Here is a 26,469-nt window from a genome sequence, read left to right as displayed (position 1 = left end):
TCAGCCATAAAATACATGCTATGAAAAACACTTATTGGGATAGGAAAATGGTGATGGTCATAATTTATTTTTATGTGAGACAATAGACTATAAAACACTATACCCAAAATTGCTAAAAATACATAAACAAAAGCTCTATGAGCAGAGACTATAAATATTTTCCTTTCCTTTCATTTTATTTTATAACTAGAAAAAATGCCCATCAAAAAATTTAACGAAAACATAACTTACAAGCAAAATCCTCCATATACTGGTTCTCGTTCACTCAGCCTAATCCGTATTGATCATTTTGTCTGGCCCTTACTGCTGGGTTGCCAGATAGATTGATAAAGTCTAATTTATCCCAGGATCCACCCCACTCCCCACCCCAACACACACCTAATGAGCACACGATTAAGCCACGCGATGGATATTGTTTTGCAGGAAACTTATGAAGAAGAATTGTTGTATGAACTAAGGCTAACTAGAAAAACCTTAATACTTCACCTTTTAAAATCAAGGTAAGTTCTATTATAATTCACCACCTTATAGATGTATTAGTCTGTAGTATCTCAGCTTTTGTAAAAACTGCCAGCGAAGTGAATTCGTCAAGTCACTGTTACCTGTATATATTCTGAATTCCTAGTCTTCTAATATAAGCCCCTTGCATTTCGACATCTTAACAACAATTACAGACACTGCCCTTCAGTTCCCGAGTTACTCTTTATTTGGAAACTTGGAGTCCTTTGTGAATCAGTGGAACAAAGGAAATTTGAAAAACATGGCTTTTTAGAGTGGACTGCTAAGTTCTTTAAAACAGATATCAAACCAAGTTCTGTGGGAGAATAAACCAGAACTGGGAAGAATTTACTTCATCGGGTTATCTTGTGTTAGCTAAATAATTCTAATGGCCTTCATTTCTTCCTTAGCTTTCTTTACAACTTCTGTGTTGTTATTGTTAAATTTCCATCGTTTTTCTTTGGGCCATTCCTATACACAATAGCTCTGCCTCCCAGACCCAAACATTAAAATCATGAAGAATTATTAAATGCTAAGTGGAAGGGTAACTCTACTGAAGGTTTGGAGGGCACCTGGGTGGCTCAGGTGATTGAGCATCAGACTCTAGATTTTGGCTCAGGTCATGATCCCAGGATTGTGGGATCAAGTCTCATGTCTGGCTCTCTGCTGAGTGTGGAGCCTGCTAGAGATTCTGTCTTTCTCATTTGTGGATCTTGAGAAACTTAACAGAAGACCATGGGGGAGAGGAGGGGAAAAAAAAGTTACAGAGAGGGAGGGAGGCAAACCGTAAGAGACTCTCAAGGACTGAGAACAAACTAAAGGTTGATGGGGGCTGGGGGAGACGGGCAAGTGGGTGATGGGCTTGGAGGAGGGCACTTGTTGGGATGAGCACTGGGTGTTTTATGGAAACCAATCTGACAATAAATTATATTCAAATTTTTAAAAAATAAAAACAACAACAACAAAGAGATTCTGCTTTTCTCTCCCTCTGCCACTCTCCCAATTGCATGTGCGCACGCGCGCGCTCTCTCTCTCTCTTAAAAAAAAAAAAAAAAAAAGAATTGGAGACTCTAGCCTATTAGCTAAAAAGAACAGCAACAAAAAATATAAAACAAAGAAACAAACAAAAAAACCTTTCTTTTACTCCAGAGTTGCCCACTGGACAGATGCACAGAAATAGAATTAATCTAAGAACATAATTCTATTGATAATTTATTCAGACTCTGCATACATTCTCAGGATGGAAGAAGGCTAGCATTTATTGAGCAATTTCTATATGCCTTCTCTCAAAGTGCTCTCTTAATTCCCACAATATCCATACAAGCAAATATATGATTTTACTTTTACTGAGGAAGAATCATAGGTTCACTGAAGCAAAAACCTGTCAGGGTCACAGTGCAGATGATGGTGCTGATTCTCTAACTCAGATCTACCTGTTTTCGAAATTACTCCATGCTGTCTATGCCTCAAGTAGCCAAATCTTATTATATATTAGCTCTTGTGTAATTCTGTTAATCCGCCTGGAGTGGCATATTATAGACTTGTGGAGGTATAAAGTAGTTTAATCTAATATTGATACTTCTGATCGACCACATTACTTTAGTCCCCTCCAAGAAGGAAGTGAATTTAGTACATACCATGGAGCCTTTCAAATCTGTGAATACTACTTATTCAGATGTTTTCGTATCTTATGGTAACAAACAGAAACTTGATCTTATTAATTTAGATTTTTGTCTTGGGTTTTGTTTTTTGTAGCCACTTTTTCCCATATTTCCCCTGTGAGTTTCATCTGACTTGGTTTTAACCACACCAAATACTTATTTTATAAGCTGATATTGAGAAATAGAGGTAAATCTTCATAGACCAACCATGTCGGATCAGATTTTTATTCATCCAGTGGAAACACTGATTGGGTCAACTTAGTTTTCACTACAGTAAATCCAATAATAGGTGAAAAGTTACATGTGTATGTATATATGAGGCAAAAGAAACATTAATTTAGAATATGTTATACAATCAAGCACTTTACCAAAAGTTATACCTATGTGTTTTGAAAATAACCACAAATATGATTGTATTTTATTTACCTGTTGTACGTCTTTCATTTTGAACCAACAGTTTGTTATAAAAAAAATTCACATAGAGAGCAAAGTTGAAGTTATTTTATTTTATTTTATTTTGTTTTATTTTATTTTTAGTTGAAATAATTTTAGAGTGAACATTTATATACCCACGAATACACATATACCCATAATCCCAAGAAGATATATGTATAACATATACCCATTAACATTTTAATATGCTTGTTTTATATCCTATTTTCCTGTCTATCCATTCCTCAATCCATCCATCCATCTATTCATCCACCTATCCATCCATCCATCCATCCATCCATCATCTTATTTTTATACATTTTAGACATTAACATAACTTCCCACTACATACTTCAACAAGCAGCAGATCATTAGAATTTAATATTTGTTTACAGTTTTCTTCTTCTCATTTAAAATTTTTATACAAAGAAATGCACATATCTTAAGTGTATATTCATTGAATTTTGGCAAATGCGCATACCTGTGTTACCCAAATTTTTACAAAAATGAACTATAGAAGAAGTGGCACTCAGAAAATTTACTTCTGTTTTTTCCTAATCGATTCCCCTCAAAACCTGCTCATAGAGGTTCATCAACTGCAAATTATTTTTGTCCATTCTGGAAGTTCTTATAAATAGGTTTACTCTATGTACTCTTTTGCATACGGCTTCTTTAATTCAGCATTGCATTAATGAGACTCGTTCATGTAGTTCCACGTATCAGAAGTTTGAGTCTTTTACTTTCTGAGTACTATTCCATTGTATAAATATACTACAGTTTATTTATTTAGTCTCCCATGGTTGGACAGCCTAAGCTCTTTCCAGAATTTGGCCATCACAAGTAAAGCTTAAATGGGCATTCTTGTATAGCCTTTATATGATACATGCTTTCATTTCTCCTTGGTCAAAGCCAAGGAGTGAAATTTCTGGGTCATAGAGTGTTACTTAAAAAAAAAAAAATTGGGGCTGCCTGGGTGGCTCAGTCAGTTAAGCGTCCGACTTCAGTTCAGGTTACGATCTTGAGGTTTGTGAGTTCAAGCCCCACATCAGTCTCTCTGCTGTCGGCACAGAGTCTGGAGCCTGCCTCGGATTCCGTGTCTCCCTCTCTTTCTGCCCCTCCCCTGCTTGCACTCTGTCTCTCTCTGTCTTCTCTCTCTCTCTTTCTCAAAAATAAACATAACAATTTTTAAAAAAGAATAAAAATAAATAAATGAATAAATAAGTAAATAAAAGGCTTCCAATCAGTTTCCAAAGTGGTTGTACAATTTTGTATATTACAACGTATGAGAATTCTAGTTGCTCCCTGTCGTCTTCATCATTATCATTTTTTTTTTTAATTTATTTGTCTTGAGAGAGAGAGAGGAAGGCGAGGGACAGAGAGAGTAAGAGTGGCAGAAAATCCCAAGCAGGCTCTGCACTGAGAGCACAGAGCCGGATGCAGGGCTCAATCTCACAAAATGTGAGATCATGACCTGAGCAGAAATCAAAAGTTGGAGGCTTATCTGACTGAGCCACCCAGGGGCTCCCTTTTATAATTTTAGTTACACTAGTGAGTTTGTGGTAATATTTCATTTTCAATAAACTTGCAGCCCCTGTTGAAAACTTTTTTTAGTATCTTTTTATATCTTGAAGATCAGCTCTTTGTCAAATATATCTGTTAATGGCGTTTTCCATTCTGTGATTTTTTTATTCATTTTCTTATTTGTGTCTCCTAAAAAGTAAAAATTTATCGTTTGAAAACAATTTTAATTTATCACATGTTTCATTTATGGTAATTGCTTTATGTGAACTGTCTTCTAACGTCTTCATTGTTTTGGTTTTTAGATTTGATCTGCTGTTGTCGTGAATGTGTACGTGTGTGGGCAATTTGTGGGAAGGTCAAGGTTCTTATCTTTCCGTATGCTTAGCTAGTTATTCCAGCCCATTTTGTTACATTGCCTTTCTTTGCATTGGATTGCTTTCATACTTTAAACAAAATCCAATGATTATTTCTGGGATCTCTCTAGTCTGTCCTGTTCATTTACTTTTCAATCCTGAATCCGCGACCACATTGTCTTGTTTACTGCAGCTTTAAGTAAATCAAAAGCCAGTTTGGGTAACCTCTCCAACTTTGTTCTACTCTTTCAGAAATTAAAAACTCTAGATCCTTTCCATTTTTCTAAAATGTAGAATCCATTTGGTAATTTAATTTTATTTATTTTTAATTTTTTTAATGTTTCTTTATTTTTGAGACCGAGAGAGACAGAGCATGAGCAGGGGAGGAGCAGAGAGAGAGGGAGACACAGAATCCGAAGCAAACCATAAGTTCATGACCAGAGCCAAAGTCGGACGCTTAACCGACTGAGCCACCCAGGCGCCCCATTTGTTAATTTTATATTTTAAAAGCCCTGGAATTTTGTTTGGAGTTTTATTGAATGTGCATATCAATTTGGAGAGACTTGATATCAATAACATTAAAACTCTTTCTGTCGTATCTCTATATTTACTTAGGTCTTTAATTGCTATCAACAGTGTTTTGTAGTTTATAGTGTAGAGCTCTCACGTGTCTTTTGTTAAATTTATTTCTGCATGTGTAATGTTTGTGGCGTTCTTGTAAGCAGAACTGCTTCTATTATTTTATTTTTCTATTAGGGTTTCATCTATGAATCTATTGATTGTTCTGTAGGTTGCTTAAGGATTTTCAACAGCAAATATTGACCATTTTACTACTTTCTTCCTAGTCATTATTCCTTCTATTTCTATATCTTATTCCAATGATTAAGAACTCCAGTACAATTTGAGTAGAAGTAATGAGAGTTGGCAACCATTCATTATTTTTTATTTTAAGGGGAAAGTATTCAATATTAAAGGATTGATATGATATTGCTAGGAGAATTGTCATTGGTTTACCTTACTAGATTAAGATAGTTGCCTGAGAAATTTGCTGCAAGTGTTCTGTCTTCAACTATTGAAATGTCCATATGTCAATTTCAGTAATTGATTTGTGAATACTAAACCATCTTTGCACTCTTGGGAAAAAACTTTTGCTGTATTCAGTTTACTATTATTTTGTTAAGGGTTTTAAAACCATGTTAGTGATTAATATTATTCTGTATTTTTCATTTTTTGTAATGTCATAGTCAGATATTTATATTAGGATTATGGTGATCTCATAACATGAATTAGAAAGTATTCTCTTTTCCTATATTTATAAAGGACATTTTTGGAATGTTTGTTAGAATTCCTAAATGAAACTTTCTGTGCCTTGAGGATTTTTTTGTGTATGTGTGGGAATGAGATTTTATGATTACAAATTCAATCTTATTAATAAAGGTTTATTCAGATTTTCCTTCATATTGAGTCAGTTTTAAGTTGTAATTTACAAGGAAAATATATATTTCATCTAAGTTGTCAAATTTTTGGCATAAGGTGTTTCATAATATTCTTTTTTTCCCTCATTCTATTCTTTCGTTCTACTCGTTCTATTCTATTCTTTTAATGTCTGTAATATCTTTAGAGATAATCTCTTTATAATATCTAATATTGGTTATTTGAGTTCTCTTTTTTCCTTGACTAATATAAAGAAGTTTATCAATTTGATGTTTTCCAATAACTAAAATTTTATTTTACTAATGTTACTGTTTATTTCACTGATTTATTTTATTATCTTTATTATTTTATTTGTCCCACTTATTTAATGGTTACTTTTCTCTTTTTACAGAAACATTTCATGTGTTCTGTCATAAGTATTTAAAGTATTTAAAGCTATGACATTTCTTCTAAACATAAATTTAGATGCATCTCAAAAATCTTGATATGTTGGATTTTTATTATCATTTATTCCAAAATATATTGTAATTTCTTTTGAGATTTCTTCTTTGGCTCATGTATTACTTTAGAGTGGCTATTTAACTCCAGCATTTGGAGTTAAAAAAATTTTTTTAATGTTTATTTTTGAGAGAAAGAGAGACAGAGCATGAGCTGGGGAGGGGCAGAGAGAGAAGGAGACACAGAATCTGAAGCAGGCTCCAGGCTCTGAGCTATCAGCACGGAGCCTGATATGGGGCTCGAACTCACAGACCATGAGATCATGACCTGAGCCAAAGTCAGACACTTAACTACTGAGCCATCCAGACGCCCCCCTATATTTGGTGTTTTTTAAAAAATATATCGTTGTGTCAAATTTTTCTATTTTAATTGTATTTTTGATGAAGAATATAGTTTGTATAACATCATATTTTTAAAAAATGTATTACAATTTTTTATAGCCAAGCATGTTTCTAACTCATTAAACATACATGTGCACTTGAAAAGAATATGTATTTTACAGTGTTGGGTGAAGCATTCTATAAACAGCAATTAGAAAAAGTGGTGGGTTATTTAGAATTATTTTTATTTAATTTATGTGTCTATTTTCTCTGTCCATTGCTGAGAGAGTTGTGTCAAAATATTTAACTATGGTTTTTGAAATTGTTTTTCTTCTTTCCATTTTTCTCTCTTTTCCATTCCTTTAATATTTGTTTCATGTATTATAAAGCTTAGCTATTAGGTTCAGACATATTTATAATTTTTTTACTGTGAATTGATTCTATTTTTCCTCCAGTTCCCAGTAACTGTTTTTTTTTTTTAATTTGAATTCCAGTGTAGTTAATATACAGTGTTATATTACTTTCAGGTGTAGGCATAGTCACTCATCAATCTATATATTACTCAGTGCTTATCAAAATAAGTGTATCTTAATCCCCTTCACTTATTTCATCCATTTCCCCCCTCCCACTTCCCTCTGATAATAATCTGTTCTCTATGGTTAAGAGTCTGTTTCTTTGTTTGTCCCTTTTAATTTATTTATTTGTTTTATTTCTTAAGTTCCGCATATGAGTGAGATCATATGATATTTGTCTTTCTCTGACTGTTTATTTCAGTTAGCCTTGTACTCTCTAGATCCAGCCCCGTTCTTCAGAAATGGCAAGATTTCATTTGTTTTCATGACTGAATAGTATTCCATTGCATGTATAGATATCACTTCTTTATCTGTTCATCTATCAATGGACACTTGGGCTGCTTCCATAATTTGACTATTGTAAATAATGCTGCAGTAAACATAGAGATGCATATATCCTTTAAAATTAGTGTTTTTGTATTCTTTAAGTAAATACCTAGTAGCACCATTACTGGATCATAGGGTCATTCTGTTTTTAATTTTTTGAACACCTTCCATACTGTTTTCCACAGTGGCTGCACCAGTTTGCATTCCCACCACCAGTGCAAAAGCATTCCTATTTCTCCACATCCTTGTGCTTTTAGCCATTTTGATAGGCGTGATGTGATATCTCATTATGTTTTGATTTGTATTTCCCTGATGATGAGTGATGTTGAGCATTTTTTCATGTGCCTGTTGGACATCTGGATGTCTTCTTTGGAGAAATGTCTATTTGTGTCTTCTGCCCATTTTTTAAATTGGATTATTCATTTTGTTGATGTTGAGTTATTTAAGTTCTTTATACATTTTGGATACTAATCCTATATTAATATGTCATTTGCAAATATCTTCTTCCATTCAGTAAGTTGTCTTTTAGGTTTGTTGATTGTTTCCTTTGCTGTACAGAAGCTTTTTATTTTGATGTAGTCCCAATAGTTTATTTTTTGCTTTTGTTTCTCTTGCCCCTGGAGACTTACCTAGAAAAATGTTGCTATGGCCAATTTCAGAGAAATTACTGCCTGTGTTCTCTTCTAAGATTTATATGGTTTCAGGACTCACATTTATATCTTTAATCCATTTTGAGCTTATTTTTTTGGGATGGTGTAAGAAAGTGGTCCAGTTTCATTCTTTTGTTTGTAGCTGTCCAGTTTTGCAGCACCATTAAAATTGTTTTTTAACATTTTATTCATTTTTGAGAGACAGAGAGTGACAGAGTGCAAATACGAGTGGGGCAGAGACAGGGAGACACAGAATCCAAAGCAGGCTCCAAACTCTGAGCTGTCAGCACAGAGCCCGAAGGGGGGCTTGAACTCACAAACTGTGAGATCATAACCTGAGCCGAAGTTAGATGCTGAACTCTCTGGGTCACCCAGGCACCCTTATAGCACCATTTATTGAAGAGACTTTTCCCCATTGCACATTGTTGCCTCCTTTGTTGATTCATTCACCATATAATTGTGGGTTTATTTCTGGGCTTTAGTCTGTTCCATTGATCTATGTGTATTTTTTTATGCCAGTACCATACTGTTTTGATTACTACAGCTTTATAGTATAACTTAAAGTCTGGATTTATGACACCTCCAGCTATGTTGGCGAATTGATTCTTTTATCATTATGTCATTATACAAGATCTGTCTTGTCAGGAAGTGTATTTTACCTGTTATCAACATAATATCCTAGCCTTCATATATTTACTCTTTGTGTAATGTATTATTTTTCATCCATTTCCTTCAACATATCTGTCTTTCTATTTAAAATGTGTCTCTTGTAATTTGGCAAGTAGTTGGGTCCTGTTTTTTAGCAAATTCTGACAATCTGATCTCTAATTATAATGTTTGATCCATTAACATTTAATGTTTTGAATGATATGTTGTATTTAATATTTGATTTCTGTCTGAGTTTTTTATTGTTGTTGTTTGTTTGTTTCTCTGGTCTTCTTTTTTGGATCTTTGGATTATTTGATTTTTTTATTACCTTCCTTACTGGCTTTTTATTTATCTATTGGGTTTTTAGAAATATCTCTCTGCTTTAGGTTTAAGCTTTTATTTCAGATATTACAATATTTATTTAAAATTAATATTGTATCATTTAATATAAAATGTAAAAGCTTCACAATCATATAAGTCTATTTATACCACAATTTTTTATGTTAATTTGGGTATGTATACATCTGTAAACATTATGAACTCCATGATGCATGGCTATCATTTTGGCTTAAAGTGGTCATGTGTACCTGAAAAATTCAATGAAAAAATAATTTTATTTCCTGAATTATTTATCATTTCCTATCTTTCTATTCTTAGAAATTCAATTTTCCGTCTTCTGCCAATCCCTTGAGCCTGAAGGACTTCTTTTACTGATTTTTGTAGTACAGGGTCTGCTGGCAGAATTTTACCTTTGAATGATGGATGCTTTGAATTATCAGACAAAATTTCAAAGCATCCATCATAAAAATACTTCAGTGAACAGGGACACCTGGGTGGCTCAGTCAGTTAGTTAAGCATCCAACTCTTGATTTTAGCTCAGGTCATGATCTCACAGTTTGTAAGACTGAGCTCCACGTCTGCCACTGTTCTGACACCGTGGAGGTTGCTTGGAATTCTCTCTCTCTCCCTCTCGCTCTGCCCCTCCCCTGCTTTCTCTTTCTCTCTCTCTTAAAAATAAATAAACTACGGGAGTGCTGATGCATAGGGGCACTCGTACCCTGCTGTTTACAGCAGCACTTTCAACAATAGCCAGACTATGGAAAGAGCCTAAATGTCCATAAACTGATGAATGGATAAAGAAGCTGTGGTTTATATACACAATGGAATCCTCCTTGGCAATGAGAAAGAATGAAATCTGGCCATTTGTAACAACATGGATGGAACTTGAAGGTATTATGTTAAGTGAAATAAATCAGGCAGAGAAAGACAGATGCCATATGTTTTCACTTGAATGTGGATCCTGAGAAACTTAACAGAAGACCATGGGGGAGGGGAAGGAGGAAAAAAAAATTACAGTGAGGGAGGGATGCAAACCATAAGAGACTCTTAAGGACTGAGACAAACTAAGGGTTGATGGGGGGTGGGAGAGAGGGGAAAGTGGGTGCTGGGCATGGAGGAGGGTACCTGTTGGGATGAGCACTGGGTGTTGTATGGAAACCAATTTGACAATAAACTATATTTAATATAAACAAGGAAATAGACATTAAAAATAATGCTTCAGTGAACAATTATAAACATGCTTGAAACAAATGAAACAAATAGAATGTCTCAGGGGATGAATAGAAAACCTCAGAAAAAAATAGAAGATATAAATAAGAATCTAAAGGAAATTTTAGAACTGAAAAGTAAAATACATGGAAAAAATAAAACTTTCAATGCATGGGCTCAATATCAGAATGGAGAGGGCAGGGATGCTTAGGTGGCTCAGTTGTTAAGCATCTGACTCTTGATTTCAGCCCAGGCCACGAACACGATTGTGAGATTGAGCCCTGCATTGGGCTCTGTGCTCAGCCTGGAGGCTGTTTGGGATTCTCTCTCTCCCTCTCTGTCTGCCCTTCCCCTACTCGTGCACATGCTCTCTCACTCTCTTTTTCAAAATAAACATTAAAAACAAAAAAGAATGGAGACGTCAGGAGAACATAATCAGTGAATATGGAATAATAGAAATTACACAATCTAAATAACAAAGAAAATTTTCTGAAAAAAAAAAAGCCATTCTCAGGAATATGTGGTAATAAAATAAAAGATGAAAAACTGAGGTCATCAGAGACCCCAAGGAGAGGAGAGAAAGAGTATGGAGCTGAAAAAATATCAAATGAATATCTTGATACTGAAAATATCCACATTTGGCAAAGGAGACACTAAAAACCTACAGGTTCAAGAAGCTGAACAAATTCAAAACAGGATAAACTCAGACAATCTCCAATATATAAATCTCAAACAATTCCAAGACATACCGTGGTTCGTTTTATATATACATACATACACATGTATGAAATGTATTATCTAGAGTAACCACTAAAAAACCTATACAGGGAGGTACACTGAAAAACGCTATAGATAAATCAAAATGGAATTTGAAAGTATATTTAAGCAATCCATAAGAAGGCAGGAAAAGGAAACTAAAACATGAGAAAAGAAGGAACAGGAACAAAAGATAAAATAGCAGACTTAAGTCTTAATATATTAATAATTACTTCAAATTGTATAAATACTGAAAATGGCAGAGTGGATGAAAAATATCACTAAACTTTACGGTGTTTATACAATGTCTTCCAGAAAACAGAGAATACTTCCCTTCTCATTTTATGAAGCCAACATTACTTTGATACCTAAACCAGAAAAGACAGTATAAACAAAATTAAATAGAATTCAACAATGCACAACAAGAGTCATACACCATAACCAAATGGGATCTTTTCCAGGAATACAATACTGGCCCAATATTCTAAAATTAATCAACATAATTTACCATATTAACAATGGAAAGAAGAAAAAATCACATGATATTATTAATTGGCACAGAAAAAAGCTTTTGCTAAAATACAACAATCATTTATGATTAAACATTTCAGAAAATTAGCAATATAACAGGATGTCCTTGACTTGATAGCGAGTATTTACAAAACCCTACAGCAATAGGATTATTACTGGTGAAAGACTGAATGTTTTCCTCCTAAAATCTGGAACCAGGCAAATACGTACACTCTCGCTACTGCTAGTCAACATATTCCCAGGACATCTAGTCAGTTCAACTCAGAAACAAAAGGAAATAAAAGGCATATAGATTGGAAAGGTAGGAGGAAAAAAAAAAGTCCTTACTTGCAGGTGACATACAGTGGTTGGCTTAGAAAATTCTACAAAATCTAACAAACAGGCTAACCAAACATCAAACAAAAAATATCTTCTGGGCGTAATAAGTGCATTCAGCAAAGTCACAGAATATTGCATCATAAAAATATCAATTGTATTTAAACACTCGCCATGAACATGAGGAAACTGAAGTTTAAACTGTCACACCACTTGCAACTGTTCAAAAAGAAATAAAACTGTTACAAATCAGAGAACTAAATACAAGCTTGTTCACTGAAAGCTACAAGATTCTGATGAAAATCATCAAAAAGATGTAAATAGGTGGGGTCTTACTTTGTATTACTATACTGGAAGACCACATGGGAAAGATGTTCATTTCTCCAGTGGATATATAGGGTTATTACAATTCCCATTGAAATTACTGTAAGACTTTTTATAAATATAGACAAGATTATTCCAAAACTTATAGGGGAAGACAAAGGAACTAGAGTAGCTAAAAGAAATCTGAAAAAAGAAAAAAAAAAAAAAAACAGGAGTAATCACTTTGAGAGCTATTATATAGAGAGTCAGACTGTCAGGACAATAGACACAGAGATCAATGGCATCAAATAGAAATCTCAGAAATAGTTCCACCCTAGTAAAGCCAACTGTTTTTTGACAAAGTTTGTAAAGCAAATCAATGGAGGAAGTAGAATCTCTTCAGCAAAAGGTGCTGAAACTATCCAGCAAAAAAATACAAAAACAAAAGAAACTCAACCTAAATCTCAATGCTTTTACCAAATTCATGTCAAAATTAACTCAAAATAGATCATGGGTGTCAGTGTAGAATGCAAAACTATAATACACTTAGATAAAACAGCAAATATCTTAGGATCTTGGGCTAAGGCAAAGAATCCTTCCACTTGACATCAGTTCATTTGACATGACTAATAAAATAAAAGACAAAGTTGATAAATTGGACTTCATTGAAATTGAAAATGCTTAACTCTACCAAAGTCTCATTATGAGGATGAAAAGACAAGCTGCAAATTGGGAAGAGACACTGGCAAACCGACAGAGGACTAGCGTCTGGAAAAATAAAGAGTTCTCAGAACTCAACAATAATAAAGCAAGCAATTCAATCAGAAAATACGCGAAAGGTAGGAAGAGACATCTCACCAAAGACAATATACGGGTGACAAACAAGCACTTGAGAGATGTGTGGCATCATTAATCATTCAAGAAATGCAAATGAAACTATAATGAAATATCATTTCATTCAATTAGAATGGCTAAACCTAAAACAATAATTATGTCGCCAGAAAGCTGGCAAAGGATATAAGGAATACTGGATCATTAATACATTGCTGACGGGAATATTAAACAATATAACACTCTGGAAAACAATTTGGCAATTTAAAAAAAGAACAAACATGCAACCTCCCTCAGGGGAAGCAATTGTACTCCTGGGATCAGTGAGAGAGATGAGAGGTCATTTTCTGGTGGAATAGTTCTGTATCTTAATTGCAGTGGTGCAAATTACACCTATGATAAAATGCCACATGAACACAAACATGCATTGGACTAGTGTGTATTTCTGGGTTTGTTATTGTACTATAATTATGTGAGATGTAACTACTGGCGAGATTGAGGGAGGCGTGCATAGACATCAGATTCTGCTACGCTATCTCTGTAATTACCTATGAGTCTATAATTATTTCAAAATAAAATTTAAAAAAATGAGATACTAGTACTTTGTATTCATACATCGGAAAAATGTGGGATCCTCTGCTTTCTAAGAAAATACAATTTTTGAATATAATTTTGGGGAAAGAAACGCGATGCCCACGATGATTCAGCCCATTAAAATGTACGTTCTGGTTGCACGCTGAACGTATAATCCTACCTTTTGGGAGTTACTGAGAATGAGGCAGGTTGTGTTCACGAAGCATGGACATAAAGGGAAATCTACTGACTCTGCTCGAGTAGGGCAAATTGTGATGGTCCGCCGGCTCTTTGAGGAAGGGTAACAACACACAGGTGGATATGTTTAATTTAAGTTCAGTATTTTCTTTATTGTGTTTTGTAACTATCTGTTTTCAAATTCATGAGATAACAAAGTAAGATTGTTGGGTAAACAACTATGTCGAGAGGATGATGTCAACTTTGATAACGAACGTGTTTATGTCTCTACAAACTACACAAATGTTTGTTTTTCACGTTGATATAAGATAGTGTACGTATTACCTCTCCAAAGTGATTTTGAGCTCGTTCTATTCAGTCAAACCCAAGTGATGGTTCTGATACTAGGGCTTTCTCTACTCCGTCACCATTTCCTCTCTAAGAGAGCCAATATTCCACTTTTCTTCTTGGGGCCTCGCAAATCTTAAAATAGAATGGCTATTATCCACATAGGGTAATTCAGATAGAACTAAGTAAATTACAGAACGGTGTAAGAAGAATCCAATGATTCCCTATGTACTTCTGTCGCATCCATGTACTGAGAGAGTTGAGATATACGACCTTAGTTCTTGGTCTGAGGATACCCATGGGATTTGTTACAGGGCATGTGGGAAAGTAGAATCATTCTACTGATTACTCAGAATGCCATCCCTTAACGTGTGCAGAGAAAAAAAAAAAAAACTATAAAGAATTACATGAAGGGGAACCTGAGTGGCTTAGTTGGTTGAACATCTAACTCTTAAATTGGCTCAGGTCATGATCTCAGGGTTCGTGGGTTCGGGCCCCACATCGGGCTCTGTCCTGACAGCAGGGAGCCTGCTTGGGATTCTCTTTCTCCCTCTCTCTCTGCCCCTCCCCCCCGTTTGTCTCAAAATAAACAAATTAACCTAAAACAAGAAGAGTTACATGAAGATATTAGCAGAGGTTGTCTCTCTGTAGAGAGTTTCATTGATACTTTTCTGTGTTTTCTAAATTTATATTGTGATTAATACATACTGCTTTTATCTGAATATATAGTTGTTGGGTTAATATATGTTAAGATATATGCATTTTATGTATATTTGATATACACATCAAATATATTTTGTATCAAATATATATATATATGACTTTACTTAGATAGTATTTTCTCTAGTTTTTTTCTCAACTTGCTCCCAGAATCTCTTTCAGTCTCTTCTAGTGTTTACCAAATCATGAAATCTGGGCAGAAAGCCTTTTCATGTGAGTGGGGTTGATTCTGCTTATGTGTTTTTAGCATGAGAGGAATGTGCTGAGATTTGGAAACAGCCTCAAGGCTTCTCTTCCCCATAATTGGTTTTATCTGCTATCTTTGTAAACTGACTAAATCTCACTACCTCTCTGCCCTCTTTTCCAGGGAGTTCCTAGCCTCAAATTACAGTGAAACCTACTACTCTATAAAAGGAGAGGCCGTCACCAGCTACCCTTCCACCACGGTATCTTATGGAACCTTCCCTTGTCTTCTGAAATTTTCTCATGGGATTTTGAAATGCAATCCAGCTGTACAGGCTGCTTCTGAAAATGTTATGTCAGAGGCGAATCTTACATTGAATACTGTCACGAATCATTCTAGAATAGAACACATGACCTTTCAAACTCTAAAGGAGGCCGACTACTGTCTCACAAGCAGATTGATGACTGTTAATGTATTTTTTCTTAACTAAACTGACTTCTGTGTACCCCAAATGGTGTTAAGTCTGGAGAAAGGGTAAAGCAGGAACCAAAGAGGTAGAAGGCACCCTGATGAGATTGTCATCGGGCTAAAGGGATAAAAACTAACGACATGAAACGATTTTAAAACCTCCATCTAATTGCCCCTCATGTGAGTCCTTATTCCCCGGCCTAGGCCTTCTGCTGCACCAACATGGTGGTCTCTCCTTCATTCTCCAAATGAATTTTTGTTCATTTATCATCAATAATATTCCAGTGGACACAGGTTCTATTTTTACGGCCTTCCTTCCCTTTCCATGCCCTCTGTAGCCTTCTAACCGAAGATGACATTGTTCCTTTTCACCAAAAGTATACTTTCTAAAAACTTATTTCCTGGTTAAGGCATGTGTCAATCATGGAATGTAAACCTTCAGCCAATCTTTGTAAAATAGAAATGGAAGAAAACTGGGCAACATGCTTTTATGCAGGGGGTGGCTGTTGGCCTAAGAGGGGCTGCGATCACACGGGGAGTGTCACTCATGGACAAAATGGACAAAATGGAAAAGGTGATTACCTGATGGAACCGTTACAGGCAGAGCACCACGTAGGGAGTGACAGGGATACCAACTTGACTGAAGCAAGGCCGCAGGAGGAAAGGGCTTGAGGGGACCTGGCTGGAGAGCGAAACCTAATTTTAGCAATCATCAACAACATTGGCATGGGGCGCTTGGGTGACTCGGTCCGTTAGGTGTCCAAATCTTGATTTTGACTCGGGTCATAATCTCACAATTTCGTGAGTTTGAGCCCTGCGTGGGTTCTGTGCTGATGGTGCAGAGCCTGCTTGAGATTCTCCCTCTTTCTCTACCCCTCCCCCACTCGCACCGTCTCTGTCTCTCTCAAAATAAATAAATGAACTTAAAAAAAATTTTTTTTTAAAAAAATTGGATTGATTTCATAGGCAACTGGGGAAAAATTATAATAACAACACGAGAAGGGTAGTTTGGTAGACATTTTAGGGTGGATGAAAGGAGAAATACTTAAATGGAAAAGGGTCACATTTCTGAGACTGGATTCATCAACTAATACACTCCTAAATCTGTGAGGAAAGAATCCACATCCTGCTTCATACAAAGTAACGATGCAATTAGAATAAAAGAATTCTGAAGGAGTTCAAAATTTTCCAAATGACAGAGTGCAATGAGCGAATACATGAAGGAGCATGGGTGTAATTTGTGAGAATGCAATGCTGATATATTGTGAACGTAAAATATGTGTATAGTGATATTTATGCAATATGAGCATATGTATTTATACCAATAGTCTCTTCATCTATTTTAGGATCACTGTTTTTACCAAGGATCCATCATACATGAATTTGATTCTTCTGCCAGTATCAGCACATGTAATGGTCTGAGGTATTGCACAGTTCTCTATTCGGTTTATAAGTTTGCTTAAGGCATTTTCAGAGACATTTGCTTTTCATCTTTCAAACAGCCTTATAAATAGAAAAAATCATGGGCAAAAGCTACTGCATATTTTCAGCATGAGTAGCCCTTCTAGCCCATCACTGATGTCCATTTCTGACAAAAAGATGTCTAATGCACAGCCCTAAGCAAGACAAATTTTTTGTCAAGGGATTCAGAGACTGCTGGGAATAACCTAGCCTGTCCTCTCATGTCAGAGACACTGAAATCAGAGACTAGCCTCTGAACATTCAATTTGCTGGTGATAGAACTCTATGGAAAAACCAGGTCTCCTGACTTCTAGTCCTGTGAATTCCCACCACAACACAACACTTCACAGCTTTTTGCTCTTCAGGAGTTTAGAGTCTTTAGAAATCAAAAAAGCCAGAAGTATAGTCTGTATCAGTTCCTTATAGATCTTGGGCTCAAGGATTAAAGAGGAAATGTGGGGTAGCAGGGTAGGAGAACAAGACATTTCCGCCTTCATTTATGAGTACTTTACTTAAGTAGATCCCAATATACTCAAGAATAAAGACTCTTTTAATGGCAAAATTGCCATGTAATAATATTTGTGCTTCCATATAGTTACTCTACAAATAAAGCATGATGGACATAAAAATTCACAAAATATTTGTGAGAACTCTGAGATTTCAAAGTAGAGATTGGGCTGGTAAGCTTCTGAAAACCTAGAGGAGTTGATTCTTATGCATGTTATTGATTCAAAGGCCACATATCACCTCACCTTTTTATCACTCAGAATATGTGTGCAGCCACGTGTTCATGAGGCCTTGGTCTTATAGTTTCCTTTCTTAGCTAGGCAAAGTCAATAAAATGGAACAGAGAAATATGGTGAGAAATAAAGTAGTAAAATGGTATAGATTGAATATACATCATATTTCCATTTTCTGTAGGGGATTCTTCAGGGTATATAACCAAAGGTTCCTCATCGAACCAGTGAAATATTCAGATGAGGGACAACATTTTGTGTTCAGATATAATCCAAACGCACAGTTCGCAGCCAATTATTCTTGTACGGAACTCAATTTTACCAGGACAACTGATCCGAAGGATGCTATTAAAATCGTGGAAGACCTCAAAACAGAAGTAAGTGCCTTTTTGAAAAAATCATCTTAATGTCAGGATAAGCACCTCTTATTTCCTTTCTGATCTCAAAAGAGAGAAATGAGCACAACTAGTGAAATATACATGCCACCTGAGTCTGACTCTTCGTTGTTTGAAATCTAAAATGTCAAACTTTTTATCAACATAGAAAATGTTCGTTACCTACAGCAAATCTCAGTTTGTCCCATCAGTTTTAAGGAACGGGAATTTTTGCAACCCTACATGTGATTTATACCATCAGGGCTACAAGTGGTTGGAAAGAATGAAATTTGCAATGTCTTAAAACCTCTACGAGCTATTGTTTCCCCTTGTCGTCACTGCCATCAATTTGTTGGGAGAGGGGGGATTTGCTGATGATAAGTCAAGGTCTGCCCCTTTCATCAGGCCAAATATTCTAATTATTAATTATTAAGGACAATTAAGAGTAATCGCAAGTTCAATTTCTGGCAGATGATTGCACTGTGAGAGTCCTATGTGTTTTAGGCTTTCTTGTATGACTAGTTCATATCACCTCAAATCCTCACGAGGCGTTAGCCTTTAAAGATCCATGAGTGCCCATCTGCTTCACATACCCATGGTCCAGATTGTGTCTGAAACTTACTAGGTGCCTAACTAATGTTTTTGATGGACTCAATTAATTAATAAATGATCACTAAAAAAAAGTTCCCCCCAAAATGACTTAGTTAGATCTTTGAACAATACGCCTCTGGTTTATTACTCAGAGAATATGCATGTACCTCAATAGATGACATTGAAAGCTGAAGACAGAATGTTCTGGTATTGTTGATTTATAAAAAATAAGGATCTGTTATTAGCAACCTTTATACATTTCTTTGGAATTGAGACTGCCACAAAGTAGGGGATTGAGAGACAGGAGAGGAGTAGAAGGAATACAGTCAGTCCTATTAGCCAGTCCCACGATTTGCTCTCCACTCTTGATGAGTTGAGTCCTTTTTATACGAGCTATTTAGTAAGCATTTACTTTATAAATGAAAAAAAAATTAAAAACTGTATTCATGATTCTTTATTTATAACTCTTCTATTTATTTATTTAGAGTATAGCTGACAATGTTACATCAGGCTCAGGTGTACAACCTAGTGATTGAACATCTCCATACATCATGCTACACTCACCACAGGTGTTGCCACCCTCTGTCACCATGCAACGATACCGCAATGCCATTGACTATATTTCCTATGCTGTGCCTTTTCTTCCATGACTTATTCATTCCATAACTGGAAGCCTGTGTCTCCCACGCCCCTTCACCTATTTTGCCTCCTACACCCTCCTTCCCTATGACAACCATCAGTTTGTTCTCTGTATTTATAGGTCTGATTCTGGTTCAACTTGTTTGTTTATTCGTTTATTTTGAATTTTAGATTCCACACCTAAGTGAAATGTTATTTGTCTTCCTCAGTCTGACTTATTTCACTTAGTATAATACCTTCTGGACTGATTCATACCGTTGTAAATGGCAAGATCGTATCCTTTCTTATGGCTGCATAGTATCAGTGTGTGCGTGTGTGTGTTCGTGTGTGTGTGTCACATCTTCTTTACCCTTTCATCTACCAATAGCCACTTAGGATGCTTCCATATCTTGGCCATTGTAAATAATGCTGCAATAAATACAACTTATGTTACCTGAAAGACGATCTGATGTAAAGGGCCACATGTTTTAATAATATATGGGGCTTTCTTTAGATAAATTCCTGGAGTTATTAGTTATACTCCTCTTCCTCACCTTCCTGTATCAATAATACTAACATTTCTTACCATGAAAATTTTAACGTCAAATGAGAAACATTGACCATACTCTATTAAATTTTTCATAAATTTCCAGAACACCCCCAAAGAAAAGTATGTGGAACTGTTCATTGTTGCCGATGATAACGTGGTAAGTTTTCAGATGAATATTTGCTCCTCGTTCATACTTATAAAACTATAGTGATCCTAAAAAAGAGAAAAAAATATTTTAATCCGAATTCCATTTTGGGCTCAATGTTGTTTTTAGCTTCCCCAAACAGATTTATATAAGAGATGATAAGTTCCTTTGGCAGTATAGAAGACTAAGCCAAAATAGAATTCTCCTCCTTTTACTGAGCATATGGAAATGATGAACAACGTACACAAAATTGAAAAAATGTGCACAATCTATAGTTGAGCTCAGAAGAAAACACAGAAAAGCTCCAAGTCCTAAAAATGAAAAGAGAATCTCTTGTCAGAGCAGTAAGTAAAATTCACAGGCTTGGTGACATATAGTATATAGAATGTATTGAATAATGCCCAGAGCCATGATGAGCTGCCCCATCTCTGAAAAGGGAACCGGAGAATGTCTCCCTACTGAAACTGCAAAGACAAAAGGAGTGTTCTGTTTGTTTGTAGCAAGAGGAAGGGAATATATTATGCACGGGAAAGCAAAAATGTTAAACACGTGTCATATAATGATATGGAGCGTGATATATTTTTCTTTAGATACAGAAATGCCAAGCAAAGCTTTTAATGTAAAACTTGATTAGAAACTTGATAAACTGTTACAGCTCAAGTCAAAAATGTTCTATGAAGACATTTTCATAATCTAAGATGAAACTAATCACATGAGGAAGAGTCAACTAACACAATGGGAAGGAGAATAAGCTCTCCAAGAACTGTAAACCAGCCACTGATATTTCAGATTATATACCTAACAATAGAGTCAAAAAAGATGTGCAACAAAAAATAACAGAGTTACAGGCAGAGTTAAGTTTTTTTCAGTTCCCCTCTATCAGGAAATTTTAGGTAAAGTAGGAAAAAATTCAACACAAGTAGAAAAGATCTGAGTCACATAAATATCGTTTTGTTATAATAAATTGGTAGAATCTCCAAAACACACAAAATAGACAATCTATAATCTTTTCAAATGCAAACAAAATACTTCCAAAAATTAAACTGATATTTGACCACAAAGAAAGTAAAAAGAAATAGAAAAAAATAGATGTAGGGGCGCCTGGGTGGCTCAGTCGGTTAAGCGTCCGACTTCGGCTCAGGTCATGATCTCACAGTTCGTGAGTTCGAGCCCCGCGTCAGGCTCTGTGCTGACAGCTCAGAGCCTGGAGCCTGTTTCAGATTCTGTGTCTCCCTCTCTCTCTCTGACCCTCCCCCGTTCATGCTCTGTCTCTCTCTGTCTCAAAAGTAAATAAACGTTAAAAAAATTTAAAAAAAAAAGAAAAAGAAAAAAATAGATATATAATAAAGAGCACCCTTTTGTTTTTAAACCACAACCAAATTGGAAGTTGTAACAAAAATTGATACATTAAGCCACTAAATGATCATTGGTTTGGAAACTAAAGCAAAATACATTTCCAAATATTAACTGACTGAAGAAGTCAAATCTGAAATTATGAAACATGTATAACAGCAAAAAGAAAAGACTGGTATAGAGAAAACTTTAGATGCAAGAGGTGTAGCAGTATTTGGAAGGATATTTGTAGTCTTAGACATTTCTATGAAAGAGAAAGAAAAATTTAATGAACTAAGAGTCTAACTGGAAAAGTTATAAAACGAAACAGAATAAATCAAAAAAGGATAGAAAGGAGAAAAAAATCTTAATAATGCATGAAATTAATAAAAGACATGAGTCAAAAAGAAGCAATTGGTAGGTCACCAAAGCCAAATGCTCATTCCTCGAATAGATTGGTAAGATAGAGAAATCTCTGACAATAATTATTAAGAAAAAAAATAAAAGTACAAATAAAATTAGAAGTAAAAGGAAGCATAACTATAAATATAGTACAGGTTACACGTCAATAAAAAATATACGTACAACCTGTGCCAATACAGTAATGAGCAGAAGCATGCAGTAAAATGTTACCAAGCTGACTTGAGAAGAAATAGTAAACCCAAAAAAGATTGTAATGAATTTTAAAAATTAAATAAGCAGTTCATGGTCTCTCAACAAATGAAGACACTAGGCTCACATGCATTTAAACACAAACTTTGCCGAAATTTGCTTTAACAGATAATATCTCTTACAAACAAATTTGAAGAATAAGCAAAAGGAAAAATTCTTCGCACATGTTATACAGTTATTATACCTTTCACATTAGATATCCACTGCTGTGTAACAAACAACCCCAAGCTTAGTGTGGTTCGCTTGTATAGCAGTTCCACTGGGCTAGCTGGCTGGTGTAAAAATGGCTTCAGACACTTGACTGATATGTAGTACAAGTATCAGTCGGCCACGTAAGCAGTAGGCTCGCCTGTGCTTCTCATATGATAGCTGGGCATCAAAATATCAAGAAAGAGGCCAGGCTTCAGTATGTAAGACTTTTTAAGCTCCTGCTTGTACTACAATTATTAATTAATGTCTCCTTAGCCAAACTAAGCCATAGAGTCAAGCCTAGAATCGATGTTGGAGGGAAATACACAAGGGCATGGATATCTGGAAGAGGGATTTCTTAAGGATCATTACTGGAACGATCTATGATGACTTTGATAACAAATCCAGACAGGAAAGTAAAATTGTAAGACGATTTCACTTACCAAAACAACTGCAAAATCCTAAAACAATAGTTGCAAACCCAGTCCTTGCACAGATTCAAAGAAAGTTTACATGGCAATGGTTTATCCCAGGAATGAAATCATCTCAAATATTTCTGATAAAACTCTTAGCAAGCGAAAGATGGAAGGAAATAAAGAACATTTACCGAAATCGTTCTATCCTGTATAAATATTAAACTTAAACTGTAATGTTGGAGGTTTTTTCCTCCAAAAGTGAGAATAAGATATATTTATTTTCGCTGTCAATACATTTTATTTTAACATATTCACTGAAATTTTTAGTCACCATAATAAAACAAAATAAATGGGATCTATGTTAGTTTAAAAGAAAGGCATAACATTATTGCATATTTTTAAAAATGAGGAGAAACTACAATTGTCAATTTTATAAAAAAAAAAGAAGTTGGTAAGATTTGGGCACTAGATAGGCTTACTTTAACATGTTTATGAGAACGTGTTAACTCACTTTTAAAAGAGTGCTAAAATAATTTCTTTGCTCTTAACAATAAGTTATTAGTAAAAAGTAAGAACAATTTGTTAAATTTAATATTTTACCCCAGGTACCAGGCAAATATTTGCTTGATATGATTTAGGGGCATTAAACTGGGCATAACTCTCACATAGGCTGCTTTAATATTGTCTTTAAATATTTAAGTTTTTTTAAAGAGAAGTTCCTATAGTAAATCATTCATTTTCATTTAACAAATAGTTAATGAGCATTTAATATGCTAGATGCTGAGTGTTAAATGTATATATTTATAATTATATGAGTAATATATTCATACATACATACATGTATATGTTAGCTGAGTATAAAGGGCAACAGCAAGAACAATGTAGAGTTATTGTATTCTGGTAAGACAGAATAGAAAAACAAAGGCAGCTTTTGGAAAACATGTTGAGGAGTTTACATATCTTGAAGACAATGTGATGAATTTTAAGCAGGTGAGTAAGGATATGGATGTGTACAACCAGACCCAGCAAGTTGGAAGGATAAGTAGAACACAGGTGTCTAGATACTGGGGAAGACTAACCATTAATAAAGCCTTGGCAATAAGGATGCAAAGACTCTGTACGCATTTGTCTTCCTTACCCCCATTGGTGGAAGTCACTGATTGATAAAGTACCCTATCCCTATGATCTCTAAAATACTTTCAGAATCCTTCTTTCTTGGGGGTTCTGGGTGACTCGGTCAGTTAAGTGTCTGACTCTTGGTTTGGGCTAAGGTCGTGATCTCATGGTTCATGAGTTTGAGCCCCACGTCAGGCTTTGTGCTGACAACACGGAGCCTCCTTGGGAGTCTCTCTCTCTCTCTCTCTCTCTCTCTCTCTCTCTCTCTCCCTCTCTCTCTCTCTCTCTCCCCCACCTCCCCTGTTTACTCTCTTTGTCACTCTCTCAAAATAAATGAATAAACATTTTAAAAAATAGAAACATTTAAAAAAATTTTTAAGTGTATTTATTTATTTTGTGAGAGAACGTGAAAGCATGAGCTGGGGATGGGCAGAGGGAGAGGGAGAGAGAGAATCCCAAGCAGACTCCATGCTGTCTGCCCACAGCCCGACTCAGTGTTTGATCTCATGAACCTTGAGATCACGACCCGAGCCAAAATCAAGAGTCCAACACTTAGCCAACTGAGCCACCCAGGTACCCCAGTCTCAGGATCTTTCTCAACTGTATTTTAGGTAAGCTCTACCAACTGGTCACCAAGAATTCTGGTGTGAAACCATATTTGCCATCCAGAATTTAAGGGAATGGTGGGAAAAAGGAACCTCTGTACAATGAAACACTAGGAGTGATAGGGTATTGGACACAAAGGTGATAAGAAATTTCTTGAAAGATAAAATGGTCAATATTAAAGGTAGATGAGATGACTAGGAAGATGAGGAAAAGGTGTTCAATGGACTGGATAAGCAGGAGGACATTTACGTGCCTGTCAAGAATAGTTTCCGTGGAATAGAGGCAGTTAAACTAATGAGTAGTGGGTTGAGGGATGAATGAGAGATAAGTGAAGAGAGTCTAACGTTATATCTTTGAGGTATTTAGGTATGTGAGACAACAGGAGAGCAATGGAATAGTAAATAGAGGATATTTGTAGGATTCAGAAATGCCGTATTTCTTTTTATTCTTATTATGAAACAAGCTTGATCATTTGCATTTATCCCTACAGGATACTTTTGTTATAAAGTATATTTTATCAGGTCTCAGTCGATAATGCCAACAACAAGGTCCACAAATGGGGAGTCCATTTCTTAGAAAGGAACAAAAGACAGAATAGGCTCGAGCAGGAAGGTCCGCTTTGCTTTCTCAGCCTTTCCCTGGAGAGAAGGGGTGTCACAGTTTCCTGCCCCTCTCCATCACATCTCCGGCTGCAGGGTGGTCTTTGATTACATTCCGTAGTTTGTTACTACCATGGATACAGAAGGGCTGATAAAGTTTCTGGGTTTTTTTGCAATATAAGGATTTCTGTGACACTTTAATAAGTTTTGCTTCATCAGCATGATAAATATGGGCTCTAAAGAACACTTATCAGTTGGTTTAATAAATCAACGTAATGCAATATGTTGTGATGTGAAAAGGGAACGAGGTTATGAAGAAAATCTTAAAAGTAGTGCTAAGCTGAAGCATGTCTTTTGAAACTGCTGTATGTAGTGATTTCATATCAAAAATGTAATTCTGCATAAATTGCCACGATTTTTAGCTGACCAGAAAGAATACCAATAAGTTTCCCCCCCACCCTGGAAATATCTCACAGTGGGTGAAGTATTTTGTTGAGTTTATATCATCTGTTATTAATGAATGTTGATCTGATGTTTGATTTCCAGTGTCGCAGGAATAATCATCCTCACAGTAAAATAAGGAATCGAATTTGGGGAATGGTCAATTTTGTCAACATGGTAAGATCTCATAACGTCTGAATCAATCTAAGAATACAAATGGAAAATACCTTTTAGGGTAGATATCTCCTGGGTTTTGTGGTAAGCTCAGTATTGAGACGGTCCAAAACACAGAAATTCACTGCATAGACTAATGAACCAAAATCCATTGAAAACTGTAAGGCAATAAAGGAAACACAGCTCTGAGATTTTGGGTTTTGAAGTGAATGACATTTAACATCTAAATAAATTTCAAATATTGGTTAGCAACCACAAAATTTATAAAGCAACATATAAAGACTTGAAAACTCATCATGCATAAATCAAATCTATTAATACATTTAAAATCACTGTTCCAGAACATAGCACTGTTGGAGACCTTGTCCCTGCTTCACCCACCTTGTCCCCGCTTCACCCTCAGCTTCAGGCCTTGGTTAAGAGTCAGAGCTGAAAGGTCTGCACTCACAATTCTTATCTCTCCTTCAGTAGTAATCTGTTTTTGTTGTTAATTCAGTGATCTCTAGCCTGGTTAGGGGACCCAGAGAGTTTTGTTACCCTGATCTATCCTGTTTTAGGAAAGCTCTGCCCATGGGGTCTTTGGGTAGATTATTCTCATCGTTTATGTTCTTCCTTCACTGGTAGGAGACCTAGAAGGCTCTGGCCTTAGGACAGCTTCCTGTCTGTCCTCCAGGCGCAGAAGGTTTTTGTTTGTTTGTTTTTCTGGTTTTTCTTTTCCCTTCTTTCAGTAACAATAGGTTTTCACTTGAGTTCTGGGAGAATAAAAAAAAAAAAAAAATG

General features: G+C 35.5%; 1 protein-coding gene across 1 annotated transcript in view; it reads left to right on the top strand.

Annotated features, from left to right (window-relative positions):
• ADAM7 (ADAM metallopeptidase domain 7) overlaps positions 1–26,469 on the top strand; it is a 67,283-nt gene that overhangs the window by 5,235 nt on the left and 35,579 nt on the right. Inside the window, exons 3-8 of the mRNA XM_030312362.1 lie at positions 424–500; positions 15,384–15,462; positions 17,015–17,091; positions 18,051–18,243; positions 20,103–20,156; positions 25,621–25,692. Coding sequence (XP_030168222.1) covers positions 424–500; positions 15,384–15,462; positions 17,015–17,091; positions 18,051–18,243; positions 20,103–20,156; positions 25,621–25,692 — 552 coding nt within the window. The remainder of the gene's footprint in view (positions 1–423; positions 501–15,383; positions 15,463–17,014; positions 17,092–18,050; positions 18,244–20,102; positions 20,157–25,620; positions 25,693–26,469) is intronic.

The sequence above is a fragment of the Lynx canadensis genome, chromosome B1 (assembly GCF_007474595.2).
Source record: "Lynx canadensis isolate LIC74 chromosome B1, mLynCan4.pri.v2, whole genome shotgun sequence".
Taxonomy (NCBI): Eukaryota; Metazoa; Chordata; class Mammalia; order Carnivora; family Felidae; genus Lynx; species Lynx canadensis.
This window is presented reverse-complemented; position numbering and strand designations above follow the sequence as displayed.